Source organism: Aulonocara stuartgranti (genome assembly GCF_965226115.1).
Source record: "Aulonocara stuartgranti genome assembly, chromosome: 4".
Classification (NCBI taxonomy): Eukaryota; Metazoa; Chordata; class Actinopteri; order Cichliformes; family Cichlidae; genus Aulonocara; species Aulonocara stuartgranti.
Window position 1 is genome coordinate 21,792,623 of NC_138942.1, and position 19,744 is coordinate 21,812,366.

Below are 19,744 nucleotides of genomic sequence, written 5' to 3' on the forward strand. Positions count from 1 at the left end.
GTATAAATTTTTGCAAGGGATAGAGTACAAGGATTGCAGAGATGTGCCTTATGAGGAATATATTATTATAACAAATCAGCTTAGGATATAATATAGGGGAAAAAAACCCTCAAATATTCGTGCAGGAATCAAACCAAGAAGTGTCATCTTGTATCCAAAGTATACTTTATAACCAACGAGTCTGTGCCAACAAAGCTTTATGTCCGTATAAATCAGGCTGAAAGAAGTAATTGTTATATTTTGCCATAAAAAGATAATAAAAGATGGATAGTTTTACCTCACTTTAAATCACGATTTGTGCATTGTCATGTCTGTAAATCAGCAAGTTTACTGAAGAAATCTGTCTAGCCAGAAATTGTGAAAATTTGAAGCATTTGAAAAGACAGACCTCATTAAATTTTGGTGTGGATCCAGAACATTTCAGATGGTGACATTACAAGAAGGAGCTCTGACCGTGATGGAAGATGTGCTCTCTCAAAACCCTCAGAGACCTGTATTAAAATGTGTTTAGATACAGAGACTGATAGCCAGTAGAGTACTTTTTTAAATAGAAAAAGACGATGTTTCCTGTATGTATTTTATTAAACAACACTTATGTACAAATTTCATCACGGACATTTAAAATAGTACATCTCAATATAGTGTAAATGGCTTTGGGTGCATCTAGTACAAATATCCAACTCCACTATGACACTGTAAATATTCACACAACAACAAGTAACCACACTTGTGAAAATCAAGCATTTTTTTTTAATTCAAATCTTTCTTGATTACTCATATAACTCATCCATTAAGTTTTACATTTCATCGTGATTTCTGTAAAGACTGTCTGAATGCAGAACATCTGTACAGTGAAGCTTCAAACCCTCCAGACTCAAAGTACAATCATGCAGATCCCTGAGACGTTTACACCTTACCTACTTTGGTAGCCAGTTCTGGGTCAGAGGTAAGGTAGCACAGTCAGTGTGTATGCTTTGCTGCTTTTATCACACTGTCTCTTGCCAGTGAGTTTCCTACCCAAGGATTACAAAAGAGCCTCCATCATCCAGGTCCTCTTCTGGTCATAAGCAGTCCTTGCACAATGCCACCTGGCCGTTGCGAAAATCCCTGCAGGGGCAAAGGCGTCGGTATTTGGCACTGGAGCCGGCACAGCTGAACAGCAAGGGGTCCTGCTGCAGGCTGCATTCAGCATGCTCTGCTGAGAAAGCAGGAAAGAGGTGGTTCTTCTCAGACTCCACTCCTTCACATTGAAAGTCCAGCCTGGGAACAAAGACAAAGGATGAGGACACAGTTTACAGTGTGTGTGTATATATATATATATATATATATATATATATATATATATATATATATATATATATATATATATATATATATATATATATATATATATATATATATATATATATATTAGGGGTGCAACGATACACAAAATTCACGGTTCGGTTCGGTTCGATACTTTGGTGTCACGGTTCGATATTTTTTCGATACAAAAAAATGTTCATGCCTTTTTAATTTGTCATTTATTAAAATTATAAATATATATTTTAACTCAAAAGTACAGTTTTTAAATTTAACCCTAACCCTTGTGCGTGTTTTTTATTTTGACAGCGAATGCGCACCTGCGGACCACTTATGTGCAGCCCTGGTTATTTAGCTCGTCATATTGCAGCCACAGAAATTCTTTTGTCCATGAAACCATAAAGCTGCACTTTCTTTTTGCCTTATAGTCTGATTTGTCATAACTTCTCCGTTTTGTGGTAAGCTTTTCTTTGGCTGTCACTTCTTCACCCTGACCTGTCTTATTTGGCTCAGCAGAACTGAAATATAAATCCTGCTGCTTTTACACACGCACTCACATAAGCTCAGCGATTCTCTGCGCGATCAACCTCTCACATGTTTAAGCTGCGGGAGATTTCACTTGTCATGTTTGCATAGTAAGCTAACGATTGATAAGACGATGTCAGAGGAATTGGTGCACAAATTATCATCACTCACAGATCAGTGCTGTCGCTCTCTATACACAGTTCGCACGATTGCAAAGTGAAAGCAAAAAAACAAGCGCAAATTCAAACGCGATTTCAATATGTCACATATTGACAGTGGCTCACCGATGCCAATGACATAATTACCCAGCTACATTTCTGAAAGAATGCAAAAGCATTGACATATATTTTTCCTACAATAGCCCGACGGGCAGGGAAGAGATAGATTTTGGTAGCCCGACTGAAAAAAATCGCTAGCCCCAGGACGTCAGGCTAGCGATATTGCAAGCCCTGTATCTGATTGAGGAATCATGCATCTTTGGAAAAGAGAGTTTATTACAGAGAAATGTCTCTTTCCAAAATAAAAGCTATACTATCCGCTTCTTCTGGGCTATATTCTCAGCAGCATAAGGAGAATAATGTGCTAACAGCTGTCTAAATGACTCGGCTAAAGTTAGTAGCATGCTTGTTGTTTTTGTCTTTGCACTAGGATGATGTCGGTGTAAATGTGCAGTCATATTCGTTGTGTTCCCACTAGTGCTTTCAGGTTAATCTCGTTGAAATGACCTTAACACCACAACATGGCAAATCTCCGTTAACGAGCTACCGCCGATCGCCCCGTGCATGGGGCTAGATGGCCAACACGTTAACGAGCTAACTGCGCTAACACACTAGTTCCCACCCATGTAATTGAGCATTGCATGGCACATCCAACATACTGTTTTACTTTAGTCCGTGACTGGCTTACCTTCAGGGTTATACGTCACATGAAAACCAAAATAATTCCAAACACCAGATCTGAATGAGGGTGGGGGAGGTGCCCTGCGCTCTTCCTTCTGACTATGCTGTCTGTGTTGAGCGCTCAGTGGATCTGCGCTCGACAGTGCAGCCTAGGCGGAGTAGTCGAACGCAGATTCACTGAGCGCTCCACACAGACAGCATCGTCAGAAGGAAAGTTGATAAAATAAATTACAAATGTTGTATTGTTCGATACATATGCGTACCGAACCGAAAGCACTGTATCGAACGGTTCAATATCGATACGAATATCGTTGCACCCCTAATATATATATATACATACATACATACATACATACATACATACATACATACATAAACATATACACTGCACTGTGAACCACTGCGCTAATGACACTTCTTAAAGTTTGTGTGTCCTGCAAAAATCCGAGAAAGAGCAATACTTGTAATCCTGGAACAGGTTTCCGTGGAAATGTTCTGTGGACAGGTGACAAAACTTCTCAAAAAAGGCACAGCACAGTGTTAACACCTACTGTGGAACATGATGACCAAAACCCACTTTCGTGTCATATGAAGACAAGAAAGTGGGTAAAAATGAAGAAATTGAAGTAGGAATGCTGACCTTAAAGCAAAATCTGATAATTGTAGGGTAGCTGTGGCTCAGGATGCAGATCAATCCCTGGCTGCTCCAGTCTGCATCCTTGAATAAAATAGTAAACTTGGGCAAGATACTGAACCCCGAAGCTGCTTCCAGTGTGTTCATCAGATTGTGGATGCTAGGTAGTTAGCACTTAGACTTAGAAAAAAGTGTTTGTGTGAATAGGTGATCGACAGATGTTGTATAAAGTGCTTTGAGTGCCCAAGTAGGCCAGTAAATTGCTACACCTGAGAAATATTAAGAGTTTTGTTGGAGGAACGGTTCAAATTCCCAAAGCATTGACGTGCATTCTGAAAGCAGACAGTGTGAAACACCTGATGAAGCTGCAGATGGAGGAGGCTCAACATAGTACTAGACTCATGAGTTCAGTTACTTTTACCAGCATGTATTGTGAACGATTACTCAGGACGCTCAATAAAGAAATGAAACCATCTCAAAACAAACTACGTGTGAAGATCTGACCTCATTTTATGAGCAATGACTCTCTTTCTTCATGACAATTTATATATAAAAACCCACTAATAAAACCCTTTAATGTGTTTACTATGGCTGTTGTTCAGAATGGCAGGAAAACAACAGAGGAAAGGGTGATCCAGTTGTTTCATCAGTACTTTGTACTACTGTATAATACTGAAACTAGAAGTGCAAATGAGGCGTGGTGCTGCTCTGATGGAATGCAATCAAATAATTATTTGTAGAATGAGCTCAGTGAGATGGACTTTTAAGATGTTACAGTTTGCAAAAAAACAATGAAAATAAAAAACTGCACTAGATGTTTCAGATGAGTGCACATCACAGCTGAAGTTTCCTTTTTAGAATAAATTTACATCACATTCACATTTAAACATGAACTATGGAACTTGTAACCTTTATTTTAGTGATGCCAGCAGGATCCCTCAAATGTTTTTTTTGTAAATTAACTTGTCTTATTAACCTAAAAATCACTCAGATGCTGAGAATTTTTTTTTTCTGAGCTAGGACAGGCACGCAAGAGATGTGCACGCAAAAATGATTCATCATTCAACAAATTCAGGAAAAAAGGACTTACGCGCTGAAAGTCTCCCTAATGTTAATGAAACGATACAAGGCGGGTTCGCAGATTAGTCCTGCAGTCTGGCATGCCTTCACACACGACTCGCTCTCGAGTGAAGCCACGACACGGAGTGCAGTGAGAGGAGGCCAGGATGAGAAGGAGCTGGCGTTGGAGGCCCAGGTTAGGATTCTGGAGTTGGGTAGGAGGTTGAAAGGACTGGGAGCACTGCCCAACCAAGTCTGAGATGAGTTTACGGGAGGAAACGGAGCTTCAGGAGAACAAAAGTCCTGCAGGTGGAAAGAAAAAGTAAAATATACAACAAAAACTAAACTCTGATTTAAAAAAAAAAAGTACATTATGTTTAGCAACACGTTAAATGCTACTAAAATAATAAAGGAGCTGTTAAACACAAAGAGTTGCTTATCAAAAGTGGGAAGTCCTTGTCATCCTATATGGAAATAACATGGATGTAGTCATGGCACCCAGTAGTAAATAGGATTTGGAGGCAGAATTAGGGCTCTGGTGAGAGGCTGACTAGACCCCTCCCCACCTTGCTGGGGCTATTCATAAAACCCAGGTAATAACATTTCTCTGACATATCCCTCTGGCCTCCAGTCCCGTTTATTAAATAGGCTCCCAGTTCCCGTAGGCAATAACCAGACTTCCAATCTCTCAATCTCTGCTGCACTTCCACTCCTAAAAACAGACTACATTCCTGATTGCATACTCACGCGCGCACACGCATATGCAGTGTTCATCAGCAAAATAAGAAAGTGTGAAAGGGGCGAGATGAGGAGACGGAGGGCTTGAAACTATATTAAATCTTCAGTAATTCTTTTTAGACATTCTTCATTCCATCAGTGACGCCATGTTCAAGAAGCCAGTTAGAGAGGATCTGAGCTTTGAGATATGGCGCCAACATGAACTGGTTTCAAGCTGGAAGCAGCCATTAGAAGGTGGATCTACTGTGGTCATAAAGGGATGGACAGTTAGCAATAATACCCAGGTATGCTGTGGAATTTAAATGATGCTTAGTTGTTACTAAGGGGGCCAAAGTGTGCTAAGAAAATATCACCCACGCCAGTACTCCACCAGCAGCAGCCTGAACCACTGACGTAAAGCAGGATGGAGCCATTCTTTCATGTTGTTTACACCAAATTCTGACCTTAACCTTCGAATGTTGCAGCAAAAATCAAAACCCATCAGTGCAGGCAACGTTTTGTATTTTCTGTTTTCCAATTTTGTAGCCCATCTGCTTCAAGCTTTGACATGCTGTGCATTCTGCATACCTTGACTATAAAAAGCAATTATTTGAGTTACTGTGGCCTTGTTATCAGCTTGAAGCAGGCTGGCCATTCTCTTCTGACCTCTGGCATCGATGAGGTATTTTCACTGCATTTAACTGCTGCTCACTGGATATTTTCTCTTTTTCAGACCATTCTCTGTAAAGCCAAGAGATGCTGTGCAGAAAAATCCCAGCAGATCTGCAGTTTCTGAAACAGTCAGACCAGCCTTTCTGGCTCAACAACTATGCTACGTTCAAACTCACTTAAATCACCTTCCTTCCCTATTCTGATGCTCGCTTTGAACTTCAGCAGGTTATCCCGGCCACATCTACATGCCTTAATGTACTGAGTTGCTGCCATGTGATTGGCTGATGAGATAGTTGCAATAACAAGCAACTGGAATAACCAAGTAACCGGCAAGTGTGTGTGTGTTTGCGCCCTGCTGTGTCATCACACGGACACCATTTTTAGAAGAAAAAAAAAATAGTGAGCTGCCATCAAACTTTATTGTATGAGGGTCAGAGAGGAGTTAGAGCTCTGCTAGAGCAAATAGAGGCGAGGGGTATTCATAGTGGGAGATAACGAGTGTGACGGTTTTGGTCAGAAAGTAGAAAAATGAGGCTAAAGGATGTGTGGAACTTGAGGAGTTAGAAGTAAAATTGGAAAAGAGGAAAGAAAAGGTTTAAGAAAGTGGCAGAAAGAACAGGGAGGAGAGCCTGATTGGAAGTCTGCCCTTGTACACGCCAGGCGGCTAGTCACAGTCTCAGTCAGTCACGGCATGTTGAGAGTGAGAGAGAGAGTGTGTGTGTGTGTGTGTGTGTGTGTGTGTGTGTGTGTGTGTGTGTGTGTGTGTGTGTGTTTGTGTGTGTGTACACATTATTGTGTGTGTGTATTATTTCTGACAGCGGGGGAAGAGAGGGTGTCAGAGCAGAACAGAGGCTAACACATTTCCTTAACCTGCCACTGCCAGACAATATACCAACCATCAAAACATCACAGATCTCATTGAGGACAACAACATCTGTAAACATTCTGCAGATAAGAGTGTGTGTGTGTGTGTGTGTGTGTGTGTGTGTGTGTGTGTGTGTGTGTGTGTGTGTGTGTGTTAATATTTCAGATGATTTTCTTCTTTAAAATAACTTGAAAGTAGCAGTAATACCAAGAAAGAGATACGGTTAAACACATGGTGATTGTTCATTTCTCATTTTGATGTGTGCAAATGTTAGAAATCAAGGACATTGCATATAAGCCGAAAAAACACCCCCAAAAAACAAAAACAAAAAAACTGTGCCCATCTGTTGAGCTTGCAGCCGGTGGCAGGAAAAAGGGATTTAATTGCTGACCCAGTCAGTCTAGCAGAGGGATAAATATTGTGGACAAACAACTGAAAACTTCAGAAAGGGAACGCCTTTAAAAGTAAGGTCAGTATGTGAATTCAGAAATAAAAGCTTGAATAAGACTTGTCAAAGGTCATGTTAGGATATTCCCCAAACACTGTTTTCACTCATTCAAACACAGGATCACATGAATGCACCATCAACACATGTTTCACCAGAACATTGCAACCATCAAGATAAGCAAGGACAAAGAAGCTTTCTACCACACATTTGAGAAGCATTAAAACAAGAAAATAAATACTTAAAATAGGATACAGATTATTGCCTTATATATACATACAGGGAGTGCAGAATTATTAGGCAAATGAGTATTTTGTCCACATCATCCTCTTCAGGCATGTTGTCTTACTCCAAGCTGTATAGGCTCGAAAGCCTACTACCAATTAAGCATATTAGGTGATGTGCATCTCTGTAATGAGAAGGGGTGTGGTCTAATGACATCAACACCCTATATCAGGTGTGCATAATTATTAGGCAACGTCCTTTCCTTTGGCAAAATGGGTCAAAAGAAGGACTTGACAGGCTCAGAAAAGTCAAAAATAGTGAGATATCTTGCAGAGGGATGCAGCAGTCTCAAAATTGCAAAGCTTCTGAAGCGTGATCATTGAACAATCAAGCGTTTCATTCAAAATAGTCAACAGGGTCGCAAGAAGCGTGTGGAAAAACCAAGGCGCAAAATAACTGCCCATGAACTGAGAAAAGTCAAGCGTGCAGCTGCCAAGATGCCACTTGCCACCAGTTTGGCCATATTTCAGAGCTGCAACATCACTGGAGTGCCCAAAAGCACAAGGTGTGCAATACTCAGAGACATGGCCAAGGTAAGAAAGGCTGAAAGACGACCACCACTGAACAAGACACACAAGCTGAAACGTCAAGACTGGGCCAAGAAATATCTCAAGACTGGTTTTTCTAAGGTTTTATGGACTGATGAAATGAGAGTGAGTCTTGATGGGCCAGATGGATGGGCCCGTGGCTGGATTGGTAAAGGGCAGAGAGCTCCAGTCTGACTCAGACGCCAGCAAGGTGGAGGTGGAGTACTGGTTTGGGCTGGTATCATCAAAGATGAGCTTGTGGGACCTTGTCAGGTTGAGGATGGAGTCAAGCTCAACTCCCAGTCCTGCTGCCAGTTTCTGGAAGACACCTTCTTCAAGCAGTGGTACAGGAAGAAGTCTGCATCCTTCAAGAAAAACATGATTTTCATGCAGGACAATGCTCCATCACACGCGTCCAAGTACTCCACAGCGTGGCTGGCAAGAAAGGGTATAAAAGAAGAAAAACTAATGACATGGCCTCCTTGTTCACCTGATCTGAACCCCATTGAGAACCTGTGGTCCATCATCAAATGTGAGATTTACAAGGAGGGGAAACAGTACACCTCTCTGAACAGTGTCTGGGAGGCTGTGGTTGCTGCTGCACGCAATGTTGATGGTGAACAGATCAAAACACTGACAGAATCCATGGATGGCAGGCTTTTGAGTGTCCTTGCAAAGAAAGGTGGCTATATTGGTCGCTGATTTGTTTTTGTTTTGTTTTTGAATGTCAGAAATGTATATTTGTGAATGTGGAGATGTTATATTGGTTTCACTGGTAAAAATAAATGATTGAAATGGGTATATATTTGTTTTTTGTTAAGTTGCCTAATAATTATGCACAGTAATAGTCACCTGCACACACAGATACGTCTCCATCGCTCTAGAGTCAAGTGGTGGCGTGCTTTACACCACTGCATCAAACACTTCGCACTGTGCTTGATGATGTAAGGCTTAGATGCAGCTGCTCAGCCATGGAAATCCATTCCATGAAGCTCTCTACACATTGTTATTGAGCTAATCTGAAGGCCACATGAAGTTTGGAGGTCTGCAGTGACTGACTCTGCAGAAGTTGTCCACCTCTGTGCATTTTATAAACCTATGACCATGGAAGTGATTGCAACACCTGAATTCGGTGATGTTGATGGGAGACTGAATACTTTTAGCAATATAGTGTATACATCTCTTCAAATAGATTGAATTAATAACTAAAATACTTGAAAAAAATTAAAATATAATGAAAATAAAATGCACTGGCTCAGGAACAAAGATTTAAAATGCAACAGCGAGCTCGCTCCTCTGAAACAGCTGGAGCTTCACATGAGAGCCAATTAATTCCTTTCTTCTGTCAAGGGGATCGACCCAATGAGCAGAATTGAATAAACGCATCCTTTCTGTTCTTAACCTTGTGTTTAAATGTTACGCTTCTTTTCCCCAGCCATAATCCACTCTAGGACTGAATTTACCTCTATTAAGACACTTTGAAAGGTGGACATGAAAACTATTAAGCAGAACTCTTGCATGCTGTCTCACTTACTGCTGGTATTTTTAATAAGCTAGAACATATCAGTCCATCTGACCTTTATCAAGTATGCAGGCAATACTCCTGCATTCTTATATATTAGTATATACACACATAGTCAGATTAGTCCTCTGAGGCAACACTGCACACATGTGTGCCTTTAGTTTGTCAGTAGTGTCAACAGACTGAGTGAATGTGATAATAATTATTGTGACATCCATATAAATTCAGGGCAAACAAACAATGACTGAATAAAACTGTTTGATACATCAAAACACTGCATTAGCAGCCATATTTGATTTATAATAGATATAAAAACAGGTCTTAATCTATTAAAATATCTAATAAGTAGCATTAACTAATGAATGGATTAAATGTATTCAGAAGCATTATTCAATAGTTTCTACTATGGCATCATACAGTGCATAATATTAATAACTACTGAAACTGACTTTACAAAACATCAGTTTACAGCCCAAAACAAAGCGCTTATTATTCAGTGTTACATCCTCTGTCTTTTTTTACATTTGAATCATAAAGAAAATATAATATTACAGCGTATTCCCCTGAGTGACACTGGGCTTCTTGTCTTTTCATGTGACTGTCTCTATACCCTTAGTTGGTGTTAAAACAAGTTCAATACCAAAACATTAACGGAGGTCTCGCAAAAATTAGAAGTTTTATGTTCACTTATTCCATGTTTCAGTTTTTTTATGGTTTCACTGATGTATCATCAACACAACCTGATCAAGAGGATGTGCAGTTGATCACACTTTTAACTGACTGACTGTATATTAGCAATAGGCACAGTTCCCACATAACTAATTTCCATTTTCAAGAGGAATTAAGAGAGTTTGGTCAACTAGATGTCAAGTTGTTTTGTTTTTTTCCCTCTGAACACAGTCATTATGGATCAAATGGTCTCTTAGGCTTCACTCACATTTATACATAAATGTGGAAAAAAGGTGCTTACTAACTAGTCTAAAGCTGTGTAATTACCATGTTATGTGTTTTGTGTTTAATTTGCATAAAACATAATCCTTAAAAGATTCATATTTTCCTTTTCTCCTGAATGCTTTCACTCAGTGCCCTAACTTTCTAAAGACTTTTCTGGTTGCAAGATATCCAAATGGTCGTGATAAGCTATAGAAACTTACAACAAATGTGAAAATCAGCAAAACCCCAAAACTTTTGATTGATCATGTTCAATATTTATCATCAGTATAATAGCCTTGGGGGACATGACTACCTAGGTTGGCTGAACAACTGGCCAAGGTCAAAGTTGATCTTGGAAAAAACATTTCAAGAAACCATACAGAGTAATATATCAAAGGAAAGTGTTTGGAAAGAGCTGTAAACAATATAGTTTTTCAATAGGACGCCCTATGATGCTACAATGACACTGCAAAGTCTTGAGTTTTCAGAGCTTATGGAAGCCAATTACAGCCAATTTTGCTCCAATCATAAGGATAAAGATAATAAAATTCACTAATTAGTATGTAATGCTTCAAGGTCATAGGTCAAAGGTCAGAGTCACATGAATTAGAGAATGTTAAAAAAAACAGGCTGACGTCAGTATGTTATAATAAAAACATTATAAAACATCAGAGTTTCAGTATAGCCCTTGCACTACAGGGCGGTGTTGCATTCCCTGAGTGCTCTTTTAAGTATAACAGTAATAAATTACTGCCTGTGTCTGTTATAAACATCAGTTCCATGAGAGCCATAAGGTTTGAGCCAGACACATAACAATGAATCTTGTGGTTCAAGCCCACATCTATTCACAAAAAACGCAAACTGCTGGGAGGCGTCACGTGCACCATTAAATCATTCCTCTTAGATTTATAAAGCTTTGTGCCAGCACGTTTCACGATTCAAATGTTGAGCGACCCACCTGGTTCTGAATGTAAGCGTGGAGTCTTTCGAGCATTCCCTCACAGGTGTACTCGTACGGCAGGAACGGCTCCACCTGCAGACACACGTGCGTGCACAGATGAGCAAACAGTGGACAAGAGCATGCGCACATGGCCGCAAAGCCAAGTCGTAGTAATTACAGGACCCCGAGCATCTGATAGTTAATCACAGTTGACACATTCATTAGCGTAATTGTGAAAGGCCTATATCACGGCACGAGCCTCGCATTAAAATCAACGACCTAATACATCACAGGTGACAGCTTTGAAAATTGATTTCATTAATTTTCGTGATGACTACATCAATATGTCAAACAATGGATTAAACCGACATCGGACCACAGGTCACGCGGCACTGAGACGGCTGTTTTGGTGACTTCTGGATACTTTGGGTGCAGTTAATAGTGTTGCCATAAAGACCTGTCAATCACTGTCAGATTGTTTTCTTAAGGCACAACATGCAAAAAAGCTCAAAAGAGAACACTGATCAATAGCTTTCCCTTCTTTCTCATATTTGATGCAGGCAGGGTCATAGGGAACTGATGGGAATAATGACTGTAGGTTGGAATCTTTGGAGACGGTGTTTATATCAATAACAGCATTTTTGAGGCTGACTGTGGATTGAACACATGACTAATTATAAAATATATCGGGACAGAACAGATTCTGCCGGTATCCCCGGTGTAGAAACCTCTCAGAATGTCTCCCTGTGGTATCTGAAGTGAGATCTCACTGTTTACCATCAGGCCACTAAAGCACTCAGGCTTAAATTGATAAATGGCTCCTTTTAGCGTTGTGTTCCTTTTAGCGCTCTCTTATTACTTTATTTCATCTGAGTTTAATGAAATGTATCTGGCACTTCATCAGCTATTCCACAATGCAATTTGCCTTTTGGGCATCTTTACATAATAGAATCCGAGTCGGACCAAAAAAAAAAAAGTTTCATAAAGTGTGATTTGAATTCAAACTCAGGAAACATTCTTTATGTGACTCCACATTTAATATACCTAAACTGACTGAAGCGGTTGGTCACAAAAAATGGGAGCAACATTCATCATTTCACACCATTAAAAGTGACATAAAATGATGGCTTATCTGTGAGGCAAGTTATGCTGGTAGTTGGTACAGACAGGACAAAAAACACACAAAGACATTTGAGTATTTCTTAATTTCCACAAGGCACAGTACTATTAAAGTAACATTAAAGCTTAGCCAGCAGCTTTTTAAGCTATCTAAATCCATAACATGAGCTGCAGGAATATGAACAGACCCCTAAAAAGCATTAAGCACTGAGCTGCCTGTGAATAAGCGTAAGTAAACTCACAATATGTAATCTACACAACCAGATGAGCCACACTAAATGCCATCTACACATGTAGCGTGCCTAATTTTACACTCAGACTCATCTCACTGAGCTTAAACTCTGCACGAACCGAAGAGTTATCCAAGTAATTGTATTACAAGGAAATGCTTTTACAAACACAGTAACTAATTATAATTTAAGATGAACTGAAAAGGGAAATTCAGTTCATCTCCTAGTGCACCTCTGCACTCTGACTGCTTTCTTTAAAATCCTATTTTAGCCACTTGTACATGTGTGTCTGCAGTTTTACCATCTATATCAAACTTTCACAGGGTGCAAAAACTAAATTGTATGTCAAACTGACCTGACACTGCTAACAGGAGCCACAATTACAGCCATGACTGGGAGACCAAACAACGGTTTTCACTGAAAGAGCGCACAGCAGCAAATCAGGTCAAGAGCTCCCTGCTTATTTATTCATTTATTTTTCTGACATTAATAGGGTAGCGCACCGTGGCTTTTTCACACTGTAAATGAACATGTCTAATTTAGCATCTCGAGCTGTGCGAGAATACGAGCTCTCGGCTGAAAACAATTAGACTGTATTGTGTTTGAGCCACTGAGCGGCTCCTCACAGCAGAATAAAAATCCAGGAGGCTTTGGACACACCAACACAATCAACGCTCCTTAACCTCCCTACTCACCAAACCTAGACTATGTGACTGTCCCTTACTGCTTCAGCAAAAGAATAAAAATAGGATGGCAACCTCTTTGTGGCTGAGAATGGCCCAGAGAGTTGCTGTCAGAGTCACTTTCAATCACAAGGTGATTGCATGACTTATCTGGTGGGAGGGAACCTGTCTCCAAATATGCCAATGCCTATTGCTATCAGGCAAAAGTTTGCAAATACTTGCCAATGAGCTCAACTTCTCTGCGATCCATCGCTTTGCAGTAGGCGACTCGACTTGACTGGTTGTCAGCTGGTTGTATTCTGTTTTTTTTTTTCTTATATGAATGTGTTGTTACTGAGCATCTCTATAGTTTTAATCCAGTTAAATCGCCATCCTGGAAGAACTATCTCAGTTTAGGAATTTCAGAATATCCGTTTTAGATCTATGACGCTCTATCTGCATCTCTATCTCTATGTGAATTTCCGTGTATATAGCTGGAAACAGACTTTTTATTTTTCCCAGTTTATCCCAGTTAATCACCATGGTGCCATTATTGCAAGTAACTGACCACATTCGGTTGCAGACTGATCACAGACTGATAGCACACTGACCTTGTAGTTTTATCACAGTCTTGATGTCTAGAAGCGTTTGAAGAAGGCAGCTGACTGCGAGTGGTCTCAACAATTTCAAAGGCATCGAGATCGCAAGGTTATTGCACAAAAATTCAATATTTTTAGCTGTTCAACCACTCTTTTCCCTAGCGTGACGGTTGCATTATGTAAAACTAAATTGAAGTTGGAGGTTCAGTCAAATGTGCATCTTGGATCCACAATTCTATAAATAAGAAACCCTACACGACTGTTTGTATAATAAATATGAAGCTACCACCCCGTTGTTAATTAAGCTTAGCAAAAAGACTCAAACAGGTTTCTTTTTGCTAATGTGAACAAAGGGACCTGTTGCCAGGCAACCAGTGGGGGATGTTACTGCTTCCTATCAAGGAATAGTCCGACACTGTTGAAAAATAGCAATTTTTGGCTTTTGTGTGCATAATAACAAACAAGATGTGATGTCTTAATAAGTAAACTTTTGAGGTGTTAGTAGGCAGATTTTGTGACAGAGCCAAGCTGCTTTTCAGTCTTCACGCTTGGCTGTTGGCACTAACTTCATATGCATTATAAGGACATGAAAACCGCATCAGCGTTCCAAAACTGATTCAAGTATATTACCCAAAATACCACACTTTTAAAAAAAGTTATGAAACACATTTTGGAGTTCTCTTAAAGTGTTTTGTTTGATGGGTTAGTAAACAGATTATTTTTTTTTTAACTTCCATTTCAACCCGTGTCTTATTAAATATGTAGAGGGTAAAAAAACAACAACAACAAAACAAACAAAATCCATCCGCTTATCCTTGTCAGGGTCGTGGGGGGCGCTGGAGCCTATCCAGCTGTCTCAGAGCGAGAGGCATGGTACACTCTGGACAGGTCGCCTCTGCACAGAAAGACCCCGGCCTGATGGTGGAATTGAACTCAGAACTTTCTCGCTGTGAGGTAATAGTGCTAACCATGATGCCACCGTGTTGCAAACAAAAAACTAAAACTGTTTTCTTCTGCTCTTTCTGCTTTTAAATTTTTAACTGAAACTCCCTCATCTTATGTGATTAGTGTTGTTTTTTTGTCCCCCTAGGACTTAAAGCATTTACCAATACCAAAACTGGTACTTTATTTTGTCTCTATCAGCAGGCAACACAAGGTCTGCTTAACACACCTGACAGGTAGAGGCACACATGAGTCTTGGAACTGCGAGATGCTTGGCAGTAGCTCTGTGTTGTTCTGGTGACAGATTGAGCACAGTGCGATTGATTAATAAGATCTGCTGTGGACAATGTGTACTGCCGGTGGGGCTAGCCTCTGGAACGCTGCCACGTAAACTCAGGTGTGGGCACAGTTTACCTACTGAGCCGCTCAATATCTCAAGCAATTAGGAGTGTGGAGAGCAAAGCGGGAGCCAGCTAAGCATTTTGCTGTAACGTCGGATGCCATGATTAAGAGCTCTATTAAACTCAGAGGGCTTCAAAAGCGGGTCAAACCCCACTGTGAAGTGTGCAAGAGTAAATTATACTTTCACCTCAGTATGCTAGTATGCAGCAGTGAGTAGCATGGTGGACTACAATATAAGAAGACCATTATTTTGTTGAATGAGTGCTGTTAAGATTGGATGGCAAACACACACACATCCACAAAAAAATGAACGCACATTGATCCTCATGATTTCACGGATGGTTGCGTCAAACTCCTCGGAGTTATTGAAGTCAATAGTGATGACATGCGGTCTGCCAATGTACTGCTCCGCGTAGGGATGCTGAGAGGATACCTGAGGGAGGCACAAGTGGAATATATTAATAATCTTTCCGGCAATAAACACGGCTAAGATCAGACAGCATAACTGTCTTCTGTATATTTTTAAAAAGTCAAACATTGTGAGTTTCTACCTCCCTCGATGTGGGCTTCCCTCTGAAGAACTCGTGATTGAGAGAGCTGTGAGGAGGGTTAAACTTTGGCTGCAGGAAGATGCAGCCGTTGGCTATTGCCTCCAAAGGGGCGGGACCTTCGTACGGGAAGCCAAATCCGATGAATAACTAGTGCGGAATACAACAAAGATCAGCAGATTGTGAGTGTTTACACAGAGCTGCTCACACCCTGATCAGATCAATCCCTTTTCCAACTCTACAAAAGCAGGAAGTTTTCGCCAGTCCACTGGGATACAGAAACTGTGCGCAAACATTGACGCTTTTTCAGAGCTCAGACGTGTCGATATTGCAAGCGCACCTTGGCCTTTCTGAGGAGCTGCTGAAGTTCCTGCTGAGGCAGCAGGCCGTGATTCTTGACGAAGGCGGGCACCTCTGGGGGACGCTGTGCCTCGTAGTACACAGTCCCGTGGATCTCCATGTGGCGGTGCAGGATTGCCAGAAATTTTTCCTTACCCTTGAACACAAACAAGAGGGAAGCAAAATGAAGCGCTTAAAGACAAGAAATGAAAAATGAATGTATGAATTATGAATTTGACTGTGCAAACACTAAAAAAAGGTGGGTGAACTGCATTTGCATTTAAATTAGCGGTTTTTTCCCCACAGTACTTCAAATCCATTTTATTGAGTTTTAACTAAGCCTTGTTATCGGCACACGTTGCAGCTGGTTATAAGATTACCTGTAACCATTTTGAGTATTTAGAAACTTTGTATAATTGTGGGGGTTTTTTGTTGTTGTTTTTTTTTTTGTTTAAATGTTCAGTACATACATCCTCTGCTAAGGTGTTATGCCTAAATACTTTGCACACCTTAAATCACTCAAATATGACCTTACAATTACACACACAGCAGCTTGGAAACCTAGATGTGTTACAGAGTCTAGAGTATCACCCCAACCTGAGCACAAGTACTGGTTGATGGAAATGAGGCTGCTAAAAGCAGACTAATGAGCCAAGTCTCTCCATACTAGTAGTAACACCATCACCTTGGCAACTAAAAATCACTCTGTACCTGTGGAATTTTGAAGGAACATGAAAGACTGAAAGCAGGGCGTACTGTATCCTCTGCGCTTCCCCGTGGGGATAATTTGCTTGAATAGTTTTATTGAGAAAAACTAAATTGGTTTATCTTAAAAAGTTTTTTTCTGAGGGAATGTTATGAATAATTTACTAAAGCTATGTCTTTGAGGCATAAATCATTTATAAATGTCAACTAAGTGTTACTGCTCATTATTCATTGCAGGCTTTCTTTCTTTCCTTTTTTTCTTTTAAAGCAATGAGGTGATGAAAACAGTTCCTTTTACAGAAAGTGATAATAATAACCATCAAAAAAATCAAAGCCTGCAGACTTGAAAGATGAAAAGGTTTGCGGTTTAATCTCTCACTCACAACTGCAGCTGTGGGCGACTTGTGAGTTCAAACTGTAGCCGGCTGTCCCGATTAAAAATAAAGTCAACTGACAAAACTTCATGAATTGATGAATTTCATAGGATGGTATATTGCATGTCTCTGCATGTTTAAAATATATTGGAAGAGATTAGAGTAATATACAAAGGTCCGTAGCAAAATATTTCTTCATATTTTGCTTTCAAGGCGCCAGATTTTCTTGTACTATTGTGTTATTGAGCAATAGTTCTGAAGGTCTTTCAAAGTTTTTCTTTGGACATTGGCTGCCTTGTAATTTATTTTCAGTCCAGTCCTTGTAGCTGATCATTTTCAGAACAATATTTTGTATTTAAGCAAATTAACAATGATCTCTGAATCACTGAAACATAAAAAATGCACTTAAATCAAGAGATGAACCCATGTTGTGCTTAAAAATAATAGACAACTTGGCAAACAACCAATTTTAAATCATATCTTTTGTTACTGGTGGCCTGTTGTATGAACACATAGTTTGTTCCCATTTCTTTAATTGAATTTTTTAAAAAAAAATGCAGTGATAACAGGGTGATTTCCAAACCAGGCAAAACTCAACATGGTGTGCAAAGTGTCCTTAAAAGAAATCTGATGAAACTTGACAAGTAGAGGACAAAAGAAGACATTGCAGGCTAAATAAAACTAAGAAGAGTATTTGAAAGTCATGTCCTTTCTCCAGCAGAGACCTGACGCAGGATCTGAGACACACAGACATCTGTTGATTCATTTACTGTTCACTGAAGCCTCATCAGAAATGGTCTCAGTGGAAGGGTGAAAGGACTGAGGCAAGTCAAATTACACAAGAACTGGACTGAAAATAATCAGTATATAAGGATGTGGTCAGGAGGTACAGCAGTGAGCGTCCACAGCCATCTATAAAACACAGGGGAGCTTCTGTCATGGTTTTGGCCTGCATGTCAGCCAGTAAGGATCTGATTGAAACTGATGCAATTATTAAAACAGACATGATCCATCATGCAGTAAGAGCACACCTGAAGAGAAAAACAAACAATGGACTATCAGTCATGGATTGGCTTCCCTAGAGCCTGGGCCATGATGACAGAGAACAGAACAAAAAGCAGCTGAGATCCAAAGAAGAGCTTTGAATGTCCTTCAGGAAGCCTGGAGAACTATTCGTGAAGACTGCCAAAAAGAGCTCAGACTGTGTTGAAGAATAAAGGCAGTCATACAAAATATTGACTTTGCCTTATATACTGTACTGCTATGTATGGTTGCCTGTTTCAATAAGGCACTGTAGCTCTTTCCTATTCTCTTAGCAAATTCGAAAGAAAAGCAGGCTGGTTCAAGACTTTTGCACAGCACTATTTACTGGCGTTGTTCATTTTGAAGTGATTTCTGCAGAAATGGCTCTTTTACAGCAACTTTTGGCAACATAAATTCTAGGAAGAAGACTTGATTTAAATTTGGCATCGAGTTAAGTAAAAAAAGAGGTCTACTTACTTGAAGCTGTGTGGAGCCATCAAAGATGCATCATGAAATGACAGAACAGCACAGAGCGACACCACAAGCAAGCAGGGGAGAAGTGAAACGAGGGAGGCCAGTATGGAGCAAAAAGAATAGCAAAGCATTAGTCAAGCTTCTTCTCATAGAACCTTTAGAAGTCCAACTCTCTAAAGTGAACCTCAAAATTGAGTTGGAAGAAGAGGCTGTTCTCAATGAGGGGGTTTTCTCTGTCTGGGGAGATTCCAATACTACTGGTTCCTACACAGCAATCTTTCTGTTTCTGCAACTCAAGTTGTTCTGAGAAAACAGGGAGCGCCATGGCAGTGTAGGTACAAAAGCTGCAGCCAGACTCAAGTAAAACAAACCTTGAGGGAGGCTGCAACACGCTTCAAAGTTACAGAGAGAAGGAGCAGCCTTGGCAGCAGCTCGGAGGGGAAATTTACTCTAAACAAAAGCTATTGTTCCTGCAGCATCACACTTCAGGCCTGATTCCTGGAGGAGGAAATTGTTTGCAGGAAATGTAAAACCTAGTGGGCGTTTGACAGAAAAAGGAAAGCGATATTTAGAGGTTCTAAAAAAGTATCATATTTTGGAGTTTTATCAAATCTGAAGTGCCTCCATTATACAGTGTAAAATATATTTCACATTTAGGAACAAAAATTATTACATGGTATGAATCAAGATGTAATATTCTTTTTCTCCTCCTGTGGATTAGACACTTGCTATTTGTGTATTGATGCTTGTGCTGGATATACTGACCTTCCACATGTTGGCTTCTTTGCCATATACAACAGCCATGTTTTTAACCTTGTTCTTCTGAATATTCAGTCTCTCTGTCTCATTCAGCTCCTCTGCCACAAAACCCATAAAAGAGTTGTCTGGAGTGTGGGCTGCCAAGGACAAACAAAATAATTGGCAATACAGTGTTTCAAGTCCATTACAAGAGTCAAACAAATAAATAAAAAGGTAGCCAAAGTGCAGCTGCTGTGAAGATTT

At 40.1% G+C, this 19,744-nt stretch overlaps 1 protein-coding gene across 1 annotated transcript in view; it reads right to left on the reverse strand.

Moving 5' to 3' along the window:
* Positions 1–581: 581 nt before the first annotated feature.
* Positions 582–19,744, reverse strand: part of mgat5b (alpha-1,6-mannosylglycoprotein 6-beta-N-acetylglucosaminyltransferase B) — a 76,098-nt gene continuing 56,935 nt past the window's right edge. Inside the window, exons 11-17 of the mRNA XM_082529539.1 lie at positions 19,508–19,638; positions 16,168–16,323; positions 15,831–15,977; positions 15,596–15,712; positions 11,344–11,418; positions 4,451–4,722; positions 582–1,260 (exon numbers count right to left, since the gene is read on the reverse strand). Coding sequence (XP_082385665.1) covers positions 1,062–1,260; positions 4,451–4,722; positions 11,344–11,418; positions 15,596–15,712; positions 15,831–15,977; positions 16,168–16,323; positions 19,508–19,638 — 1,097 coding nt within the window. The 3' untranslated portion in view covers positions 582–1,061. The remainder of the gene's footprint in view (positions 1,261–4,450; positions 4,723–11,343; positions 11,419–15,595; positions 15,713–15,830; positions 15,978–16,167; positions 16,324–19,507; positions 19,639–19,744) is intronic.